The following is an 11,482-nucleotide window of genomic DNA, read 5'->3' as shown; positions in this document are numbered from 1 at the left end:
TACTCAAGTAATATTCCTAAAGGAGACTTTAACTTTTACCAAAGTAATTTTTTGGTAAGATACTTGTACTTTTCCTCAAGTATCACTTTGTGGTGCTTTATACAACACTGATGTGGACTTTAATTATGTTTAAATTTCACATTCCCGTTTTTAAAAAATAATCCAGAATATGGTTACTGAATGATGGTGTAACCACATGCTACATTACTTTGATTTAACTTTGACACCATTTTGTTACCACAGGCTCCAAGGTTCAGTACATCCTCACKTGCAAGTGAAAATTTACAGTTTTAGTGTTTCAGAGGTCAAACTTTTGTGATTTCTAATTTCAAATATGTTAGTTTGAGGGATTTAGTAGACAAATAAAGAGTAACGTGGAAACTGTGTAWAACTTTAACAGATGTGACCTTTTAAAATAAAAGTCTCATTGCTTATTTAAACTACATTCTGAGGGGAATGAATTAATTTTTAACCAAATACAGAGCAGAACAACCGCCGGATGTTTGACCTTTTGCCCCAGATCTAGTCAATTCTAACTGATGAAACGTCATTGCTACTTGCTTTTACACAATTGAGAGATAAACTAGTGTCATTGTGAATATACAGTTTTCATGACAAAAAGYGTAAAGTCACCGTTCAGGTCAGTGAAGCCGATGGAGAAGTTGACTTGTTTGTTGATTGTAGGAAGATGTTCAGAAGGTACCGTTCCCTGTTCGAGACTCTGAGGAAGAAAAGGCAGTGTGTATTTATAGAAGTGTGATGACAGCTTCTGTGTGCAGGCGTTTGACCCCCAGAGACTGAAACATGCACTGTCTTTAAACCTGAAACATCTCTCTGTTTTTACAAATGAACCTCTCCTCTGCAACATGAGGCTATCGCAGCAAACTGAGACATTTTCAAACAGTGGGGACTGGAAAACCTCACTGAAGTGATTAGCAGCCCCCCCCCCCCCCCCCAAGATAAATATTCAATAGTTAACGTACAGTGCAAAGCCTGAAATCAACTAAACAACTACAATGAGCACTAAAATTTGATTTGGTATCCCATAATAGCTGATGATTTCCAATGATAAGAACATCTATTATCCTGATGACTGTGAATGTTTTAATAGCACTGGATAATTAGCCCTCAAATAATGAAAAATAAAGTTTTTTGAAATAATGACAACCATTGATTTCAAAAATTGCAGCACGCCTTTTAGGAGTGTGATTATCGTATCACTCTTTTCTTTGTGCTTTTCATTTTGTGCTTTATAATTTCAGTCAATTAAGGCAAAATTTCTACAAAGCTGAGAGGACTGACCCAGACAATCAAAACAAAACTAGAAAAGTGTTCATTTTAATAATTTTGTAATAAAAAGTTAAGATTAAAAAAGAAAGAAGGAATTAAAAAAAAACAAGAAAAAATATTTTAAAATCATAGATAAAATAAAGTAAGCTAAAGTTGTCATGAAAGCAGCTTGAACCGACCTGAGTGAGGAGGTCCATCTCCCCCAGCAGGTCACTGAACATGGCGTCAATGTCTTCCATCTAAAGACACGACAGAAGCAACAACTTTTAATCAACATGAATATAACATGCACGCACGCATGCACGCACACACACACACACAACAAGCAAAAAAATAAAAATAAAACACTGAATTTCACAATGTATTTAAGAAACAGAAAGATGAGAAAATAAGTTTTAAAATGATTCTGAGTCTCAAGTCTGGAGCTCAACTTGAGATCCTCAGCTAATCTGAAATGTTAGAAGAGTTGARGTTTGCCATAGAAGATGTGATAATGCTGCTCAAACATTTTAGATTATTTTTTACAAGTTGGGACAATCAACATATTTTAAAACAATCGACACAATTAATGACTTTAGATATGTATATGGCTGCAGAATAAACCTTGATTGAGAGTTTATGCATCGATAAAAAACAACAAAAGATATTAGAATGTGTATAGACGTGCATATCCTTCAAATACAAAAAGTTAGAGAAAACATAATATTTAAGAAACTTGACATAATACATAATTTTACCCATTTTGCCTCAAACCTGGCATACTTACTTTTGAACTAGGCTCAGCCAAATACAAACAGGAAGTGACATAAAAGGGGGACTCTTTAGGAAAGTGGCTTCGCTGGTCTTTGATTATTAAAACAGAACGCTGACTCTTTTACATCTCTCTGATAGTGATTCAAAATAATCTAAAGGCATTTCAGATTCTTCTCTATTGTCTGTTGTACTCTTGTTTCCCTGCAGACATTTCGGTTTGACATCACTTCCTGTCATTTTAAATGCAAATATCTCAACAACTGTTTATCTCAGCGGAGGGAAATTTGTTTTGCAATGTGCTATCAATGTTATGTTTTCAATAATGCATTCATGTTTATTACCAAAAAAAGTCACAGGTATTTTAAATGTTACCCACTAATATTCACAGGGTGATAGAGGCTTAATAGCATAGCATTGATTTGATTTATTGATTTAACAGGAAAAAATTACTAAAAATCAAGCCTGACTCAGCATAATTGCTGTTTTACTGCAGGTTTCTGTTCTGCAGCACATAAAACACTCAGAAATACAGCATCACAGTCACATCATTATACACCATAATACACAAAGACAAACAAGCATACCAAATTTCAGGAAGGCAGCATTTGCAAAACGTCTAAATAAAGCATATCACACCACAAAAGATATTTACAAATATATGTCAGGTTACGAGGAAGCTGTTGTCATTTAGGTCAGATTTAAAGCAGATGAAAGTGGTCTGGGTCATGAATCCACTATTTTTAAGCCCAAATCTGTTTTTGCTGAGAAAATCTAACTTTTTTTATTTAGTTGTCAGTATCAGGGCCATGTGTTCTGAATCGTCTTTTAAACTGAGTAACATCCAAACATTAAAACAATGACAACATAGAAAGTGGTGGATGGTGAAATAAATAAATTTGCTGAGAGAAAAAAAGCAAATGTTAAAAGCACACATGGTGCACGGAGCCAGCAGAATGCAACTCAACTACCTCAGTTTGAAATGCGTGCAAAAATATGTTCCCTGAGGCTACGCTATCTTCACAAAACATCTCCAGCCAACACTGAAAGAAGACACCGTGTATGCCTAACTCCAGGCATATCATAATTTGTCAGAACTTGCCGTGTCTTGTTGCGTGTCAGCGTTTCCTGTCAGATTCAAAAAGTGCTGAAGTTGACTTTATTATAGTCAGGTATCTCAGAGTGTTTTTACACACTGAGGAAAGTTAGATTCAAAACACATACACACAAGCACCACCAACACCAAAATCTAACACCAATTTATTTTTAAGGAAATATGGTCAGTCCTTATATGTGATATCATCCACTAAGCAAGTATGTGTGCAGTGTTCCAGTCACAGTTTCTGAAAATAGCAGCTGGTTTTAAATAGAAGGATAAAAAAAATTTTTTTTTTGAAAAATGCTAAATCCTCCAAATAATAATTTTAAACTAGTTACTGTGAGGGTTATTCATGCTTTTATATTTTCTAGACCAGGGGTGCCCAAACATTTTCCCTGCAAGGGCCAAAATAAAAATCAATCTGAGGGTGGTATAGTATTTCTACATTAGACAGGAGATTACAATCTGGTAACTAGGATAACTGCTAGTGGGCCAAATCAAATGGCTTGGCGGGCCAAATTTGGCCCACAGGCCCCACTTTGGGCACCTCTGTTCTAGACTGAACTACTGCAATTCACTTTATAGTGGAATTGACCAGTCTCTTCACCGTCTCCAACTGGTCCAAAATTCAGCAGGGCGTTTAACGGGGACAAGACGTGTGAGCTTGTTATCCCTGTACTACACTCTTCACTGGCTGCCTGTTCCTTTTAGGATTGATTTTAAGTTTGGCACCTTCTTATCTGTYTGATGTTMTACATCGCTACCATCCCAGTAGAGCTCTGAGATCTGAAGATCAGATGCTCTTGGTTGTTCCCGGGACTCGGCTGGTGACTAAGGGGGACAGAGCCTTCTCAGCCATAGCTCCTAAACTCTGGAACAAGCTTCCTCCCTCTGTGAGGTCTGCCAGATCACTTGATATTTTAAATATATTTTAAATACATCTTTTTGGCTTTTAATTCTAGAGAGCACATGCGGTAGGCCAGTTTTTTTACGTTTTGTATTTTTTTTTTCTTAAGGAACTGTTTACTTGATTTTATCTTATTGTATTTTTATTTTGTTGTGCCGCACTTTGGTTGCCGTTGGCTGTGTAAAGTGCTATACAAATAAAGTTTTTTTATTTGATTTGTGGGATGAGCAGAGTTGAGTATTTGGGTTGAGCACATGAAAATTTAGCAAAATTTTCCCTTTAATTGCCCAACAGCTTGTTTTGATGTTGCTATTGACACTTGTTTTGAGCTTTCTGTAGCCCCAGGTGTCGTTAATCATGAGAGTTGTTACCAATAAGCAATTCCCGTACTTTATGTAAGTATGTTTTTACTTTTTCTAAGTTATATATAATTGTACATGATCTTGTAAAGCTTTAGAGTGATTTAGAGGAGCTAGCAGCCTTGACTTACTGCTTTGTGCTCCACCCACTTCCCTCCTTTCATGATTACATATCACTGTTTCCRGCATGTTGGAGCAGTGCGAACACTCTTGTGGGTTCGCCAGCGACGCTTGAGCGGGTTTGGCGCCCATGCATGCGATGCACATTGGGTGAGGGTCCCGACCAGAGATAGAGGCTCCGCATGACGCGGGGCACGTTCGGGATACCACCTCCTTGGCTTTAGGTTCCGACCCCTTGGTGAGGGCRGGWGCTGTAGCCATGATGATGGACAGAGAGCTCATCGTGACACGTTAGCTATCTTTCGGGAAAAAATTTGCCGCGGGATTAAAACCGAGCAAACCTCCTAAAACTTAGCAGCTCATCGTGACACGTTAGCTGAAAGTTTACGGCTAGCAAAGTAATGCCAACTCAAAGTGATGCTAGCTCACCTTGACGCGTTAGCTAAAGTTACAACTAGCACCATTCGGTTAATTAAAGTCGAGCAGTAGCGGGGGACAGCTCGCCTTAACGCGGTCACTGCTCCTGAGTGCAACTAAAGATACTTCTCACAAAGTCTTACTCAGCACGAGTCCAAAGCTGAAGCCAGGAAAAACTGCGTTCAGCGACGTACTCCTTAACGGGACGCCTGGGAACTGTTTAGCAGCTAACCTAGCTAGTCTGAAAGCGCTGAGGGAGCTTGTTGTAGTTTTTCACGGGAAGAAAGCGAGAATGAGTTGGGAGTGGTCAGTTGACCGTGATATATTGGGGGGGCGGAGCCCTGAGCACGGCTCAACCGGTCTGTCTCAGACAGACGTAATGTCACTGGAGCTTCCGTAGATGGTCATGCAGGAGCGTTTCCCATAGTGAAACACCGAACGAAGTTAGAAATCAACCTATTTCAGTATCCATGTGTTCTAATTCAGATTTCCTACATTATCTTGGCCAAAAAGTTGATTTAAGCCTCTGTAGTTGTGTTATTTTTCCATTTTGGTCTATTTTTTTTTGGGGGAGGGGGGGGGTGGCCTTAACCACTGTTGGACCATGAGTGCTAACGCCTCCACTTAAAGAGTAACTTACCCCCAAATTAACTTTTTTTTAGCTGATAAACTGTCTAGAATGTGTCTAAAATGTTATATAGTACTGTTTCTGTGCTAATTTTGATGTTTTTGTGCGTATTTGTTCAAATCTGTAATATTTGGTCTAAAAACGTCTTTTTGCTGCTCATATGGGTAGAGCAGTGGTACTGCAGGCTAATTTGCATATTGGTTAACGGCTCTCCACGGTGACGTGTCTTCTCCACGGTTTCGTCACAGCGGCTGTGTTCTGGTATATAAACCTCTCTCTAAGACACGCCCCTGCAGCAGTCAGAGGGTGGAACAGTTAGCAAGCTTAGCATGATCGTCTGTTGACCTTCAGCCTCGGGTGGGGAGAGCTGACTGCTGCGCTGCTCTCTCTCTCTCCCCACACACCCACACACACCAGCAGTACGTCCTGCACAGCGGGAGGGGAGGAGGGAAAAAAAGGCAGAAAGACGCGGGGCATCTGCAGCCCTAATGAACCAAACTTCAGTCAAACAAGACCCAACACTTTTATTMCTGATTTAAACTAGTGATCTTGTGAGCAGCTGCAGCTGTATGCTTTTWTTTTTTTCTGTCAGGCTGTCGCGGAGCGCTCCACCTCCTCTGTCCRRKGCTGGTGTGGTGTGAGGCGGACAGCTCAGCCGAGGCTGCTGGAGCTGGAGCTCAAGGTCCTGACCCAGGGAGCCAACATGAGTCAGTCCCAGACTGACCTGACTTGATCAAGTCTCTCTCTGCCTCTGGTGAGGAGGGGGGTGAAAAATCCTCCACCTCAGACCGTTTAGAGATGAAACTATCTGCGTCGCTGTGGTCACTCTCCATGTAGCATCAATTATGCTAATGCTAGCTGTCGCATTCTCTCGTCCTGGCCACACCTCCGCTCTCTAACCCACACCCCCTCCTCTACCCACACCCCTCCCCTACCCACTTTGATGCATTTTTCAAATTTCGCCTTGGGGCAGAGTTATCTTTTCATGGGTGGGGGTGGGGGGGGGGTGTAAGATACACTTTAATGGGGCAGGGGTGTGGGCCAGCACATTGGAGGAAGTGGTGAAGAGTAAACTTCCTGACACTCGCAGTGTTGAAACTGTGTCGGAAATGGTGTCAGCAGCCACCTACCAACTGGTAGTGCATGCTTCTCTGTTTACCACCGCGTTCAGCTTGTGGCTGATAGGATGTTCTGCTCAGTGGGTAAAAAAAATAAATCAAAACAYGAAATATTTCCTTTAGTTGTCAATGTTGTAGAGTATGACAAGTTTTATGGCTCATTTTGTCTTATTCTCTGGAGGCGTCGCATTTTTATTTGTGTTACGATAAATCTAATATAACGGYGACACAAATAGTTTAGCCTTTTGCTCGGAACTGGGAGGCCGAGCCCTTTAAGCAGACTGCCCTAAGCTCACACACACACTGTTACAACAAGAAAGAAACAAGCTGACTGCGAATGAACAGATTGTGAAAATATCTGCTGATGGAAGCAAAAGTTGGCCTGGTCCGGTGAAACACTTCCTTCTCAGATAAGGACGAAAATGGCTTGTGCTTTTAGACAAGTGGCAACAACAAAAAAAKATATAATGTTTTCAGATGGCTTTTGTACTGCGGCTGAAAAAACACAGACACAAATGGTGCCAAATGAGGACCTGGTTGTAAAGTTATGTTAAAAAAAGTGACTGAACGTTTTCATACATTAATATGAGTATAATTCTAATTGTATGTCATATAAAATGTCACWTTTCAGATTTAGCTGAAAACATCAGAGTTGAAATAGATCTGTTGCGTAATCACGATATGTGTTAACCCTGCCAGAGAACTCCCTTTTATTACAGCAGGTGTATCTGCATTTTGGTTAAGCTTTTAAGACTGCATAAAGTTCTACAATGTCMTTTTATCATATTTCTAAAGCTGCTGACAAGTGAAGATTGCCATGTGTGATCTAAGATAAAGAGAAAAATAATGTGATTTCATGTCTTTATTTTTGACAAGCACATCCAGCAGAGGAATTTCAAAATTCCTGAGCTCATATTCAGTTTGTGAAAACCCAAAGCTKTACTTCTATTAGCCAGAAACTCATCAAAACAGTTTCCTTTCCTCCAGCACACCCTCATACATGTTTAAGCACATAAAGAGCTCAAAAAACTGAGGCGAGTTGATGCAATTCTGAAAGCTCCCGCTCAGTCAGATACAGTATCTGAACTTGTGGCTTCAGCAGATGTGTTAGAAAAGAAAGAAGAAAAAAAATAGCCGAGAGGCACGAAAACCACAAACGTTTAACTGACATGTGTGTGACAAAACAATACCCTGGAGTGCATTTCAAAATAAAACATTTAAGTTCCTCATTAATAATGTAGAGCTAAAAATTGAAAAAACTAAATCCCCTCCTGCACATGAGTCACTGACGTGTGTGTGTGATGACTAAAATGGTGCTTGACAACACTCATAAAATAAACACCTTCACAAATAAACAGACTTTAATTCATTTCACAAATGATGAATCAAATCATTTTATATCCAATTCAAAATCCCTTCTTTAATTAAACCCTATTGTCTAAATGTTACATATTCTCTTCATGGARAGTGGAAAAAACTAAAACAACAATAGATTTGTGTGGTTGTTACATAACTCAGAAGTCCCAAGGTAAAGCCGGTTCCACCCAGTTGTAAAAACACACATTATTATTTATTATATAAGCATTAAACTTACGGTTGTTTCATGTATTAACCTAATTACCTTGTAACATTTTTGGCAGTATTTCTACTGAATCTGACAAGTTGTGTGTCTGTTTCTGTGGATGTGGACACAARATGTTTCAGATTTTCTGTCTCTGTTATTTACTTTGTCTTTGACCTCATCAGTAAAGTCAAGTTATTGTAGTTGGATGTGTGACATGAAGAATAAATGCAGTGTTCAGTCATTGTATGAGACGAATAAAGCAAACACCTTATGTTCAGAGAAGAGCYGCTTTAGAGATTTACCGTTAACTGAAGGAACAAAATCCAGTTTAAAAGTAACTTAACTCACCTTTTCAGATGTTTTAATCCTCTTTTCCCAAGAAAGTTTCACAATAAAAGCCTAGTGGACATTAGCTTCACCCTATAAAGACTATTTTCTGACTAAACTGAACCCAGATGAGATGATCTCCACATGCAGGCAGATCTGGGTGTGTTGATTGCATTTGACTGCGGCTGTCGACTTCTTCCTGCTCAATGCGGAAGTTCAGGTCTAGACCTGCCACTGCATTCCTGCTGMGAGCTAAAAACTTTCACAATCATCTTGTCAGGGCAACATTGGACCGCCCTCCCCCACCTCCCCGGACCCTTCTTTCTTAACGGCGTCCCTTATCTGTTAACTGTCAACTGTTTCAAAGCTGCTTCAGACCAATCTGAAAACATGAGGTGGTGTGGCCTGCCAGTCGGGATGATGACTGAGAAACACTTGAGCAGATTATGAAGCGTTTGGAAAATACCACAGCAAGCAGGTGAACCAGCACAAGGATGGGACTCGGTTAATCATTCGCCTCTCCGGAACTCATTTACAGCAAATCCTGAGTCAGGAGTGGCAGGTCTGAGCAAAACTGAACCTCCTGACACAGATTTAAAAAAACATTTTTTTAAACAACTTGCTTTATAAACGTCATAATGACACATCTTTTTAGACAAACAAAATATGATCTAAAAGCATTTATACATTGTATTTGCTTAAATTAATGTTTCAGATGTTTTAAATTGGGATTCTTGAAGATTTTTTTCCAACCAGACTGATGAACTAACTAGTCTGAGTGGTGTCAAGACCAAATACTAAAAATATCAAAATGGTTGCACTATTTTATATTGTTGTTCATTTCACATTATATGGTTATTTATATGGTTTTGCAAGCACATGGGGGCAGTGACAACTAGCTGTAGCACTCCACATCCTTCTAGAATATCATAATATTTCTATTTGAATAACTTTGTAACGTGATGCTGATGTTTGTAAAACAGCATTAGCATGAACAACTTTTTATATACTGTAATGGCATATTTTGCATAAAAGGGCCTAGGAGCAATTCACTCTGGTTTTGACCTTACTCAGACTAGCCTTTAGCTCATCAATTCAGTCACTATTAACACTGATCTCTGCTCCGTGTTTTTTTTTTTCCGTACTGGTATCTGTATCTGAATCAGAATCTGCAATACTAGTCCTGTATTTACTTGGTTTTGAATCGAAACCAAAATTCTTGGAATCGACTACCCCTAATCAAAACCCCAATTTCACCAAACCAAGGTCATTCAAAGAACTATCTACAGCAGGTAAGATATTAATTGTTCATAACAGCCTCACAAAAGTCCACAGTAGAAAATGTGAACCATCGAATAAGCATTTTACCATTTATCATCCATTTTTCTCTTCAAAATCTTTACTTTTTACAGAAAGACAACCTTGTAGTGACCCTAAAGTGTATCAGACTGGTTGAAAGCAAATAAGTGAATATGCCATTCTCTGGGTTTCTGATACACTGAAGAACRTTAAGAAAATATCATAGAATGAGAACATTTAAAAAGCAAACAACACACTGTCTGTTTGGAGGCTAAAGATAAAAAGAGGGTAACATTTACAACAGGATAATGTACCTAAGCACACCTAAGCATATTTTAAAACACTGGTGTTGTGCAGCAGTGTTGATTGATTTCAGGAGAAGCAAAAAATAAAAAAATATTCAAGCTTTCACAAGAGCCAAAACAATTCAAGTTATCGTGTTATAAATAACGTCTGGTTCCTATCTCACTGTGCAGACACAGAAAAGCTCCATTTATTTGCATTTCTCCTTGGGAGGTCAGCAAACAAGATTACACTTTTTTAATGATATTGAAGCATTACACATGCAGAAATTTTGACCCATTTATGCCTATCAGCACAAATTTTCTTCCCTGATGCAGTTTTCCAGGAAATTGTTAGTTTCCATTTGCATTAATTCTCCATTATAACCTCAACGGAGCTGTGTTTTTCCTTCAGACCTGCCTCAGATCTGATGGGAAATGCAGACCACCCTCACTGTGGCAAAACTTTGTCATCTCAAGGTAAAACGGAGCACCATGGCAGGAAAATAAATAACCTCAGATGCCTCCAAGAGCCCCTCGTGACRTGTGATGAATTAAATAAACACTCTGGGTGCAGGCATGTGTCTCAGCCGTCCTCATTTCCTCTCCCCTCACTGAGGTTGACAAACAGACGGACACCAAAGGCAAACTCTAGAACATAAAGCACGTCGRTGCCGTGGAGAATTTCTCAAGTAAACACCCCGATTAATGGATGTGGAGCTCGGCAGCAAGGAAGGAGGCGATTTGTCTGCTTTGTTGTTGTCTTGACTCTGACACCGAGGGTGGTCCAAAAAAGTGTTGGTTCCAATAGAGGATATAATGCAGTTTTTACAACACCGCTCAAAGACAAGAAATTGATTCAAACTGTTGTTTTAGACATTTAATCAAACTGTGTTTGTGTCAAATAGAGCTGCAAAGTCAAGTTTTTGGAATGGACCTGAGGGGCCCATCAGGACCCCAGATGGTATGCACACATCCCATAACCATTATATGCATTTCATGAACAAAAAAGAGGGAACCTTACAAAGAAAAATCTAAATCATTTGTTGGATGTGACAAGATRTCCCTGAGATCAAATGAAAAGCCATGTTGGAGTGTTGCACTGCCCTCTGTTTGTACTGACTGGGTGGTGTTTAAATGCTGTCTAATTAGACTTTTTTTTCCCTCTTCTGCGGTGCAATAATCAGCACAGTGAGTTCACACCCATGAAACAGAAGGGTGGTTTGATATTTTTACAGTTTACACAGCCACTCTACAAGATGAATTCTTTTGTTTCCTGCACTAATTATAACTTGTTACCAAAAAGCAAAAGTTGGGTAATAT

General features: G+C 39.4%; 2 protein-coding genes across 2 annotated transcripts in view; one reads left to right on the top strand and one right to left on the bottom strand.

The window, feature by feature from the left end:
• The window catches only part of apbb1ip (amyloid beta (A4) precursor protein-binding, family B, member 1 interacting protein), a 23,606-nt gene extending 14,794 nt beyond the window's left edge, over positions 1-8,812 (bottom strand). The window contains exons 1-3 of the mRNA XM_014005402.1: positions 8,601-8,812; positions 1,470-1,529; positions 634-721 (exon numbers count right to left, since the gene is read on the bottom strand). Of these exons, the coding sequence (XP_013860856.1) occupies positions 634-721; positions 1,470-1,529 (148 nt within the window). The 5' untranslated portion in view covers positions 8,601-8,812. The remainder of the gene's footprint in view (positions 1-633; positions 722-1,469; positions 1,530-8,600) is intronic.
• A 1,877-nt stretch (positions 8,813-10,689) lies between these two features.
• The window catches only part of nell3 (NELL (neural EGFL like) family member 3), an 8,198-nt gene continuing 7,405 nt past the window's right edge, over positions 10,690-11,482 (top strand). Inside the window, exon 1 of the mRNA XM_014005401.1 lies at positions 10,690-11,123. The gene's annotated coding sequence lies outside the window, so the exon portion shown is untranslated. The remainder of the gene's footprint in view (positions 11,124-11,482) is intronic.

This window comes from Austrofundulus limnaeus, unplaced genomic scaffold (genome assembly GCF_001266775.1).
Source record: "Austrofundulus limnaeus strain Quisiro unplaced genomic scaffold, Austrofundulus_limnaeus-1.0 Scaffold30, whole genome shotgun sequence".
Lineage (NCBI taxonomy): Eukaryota > Metazoa > Chordata > Actinopteri > Cyprinodontiformes > Rivulidae > Austrofundulus > Austrofundulus limnaeus.
This window is presented reverse-complemented; position numbering and strand designations above follow the sequence as displayed.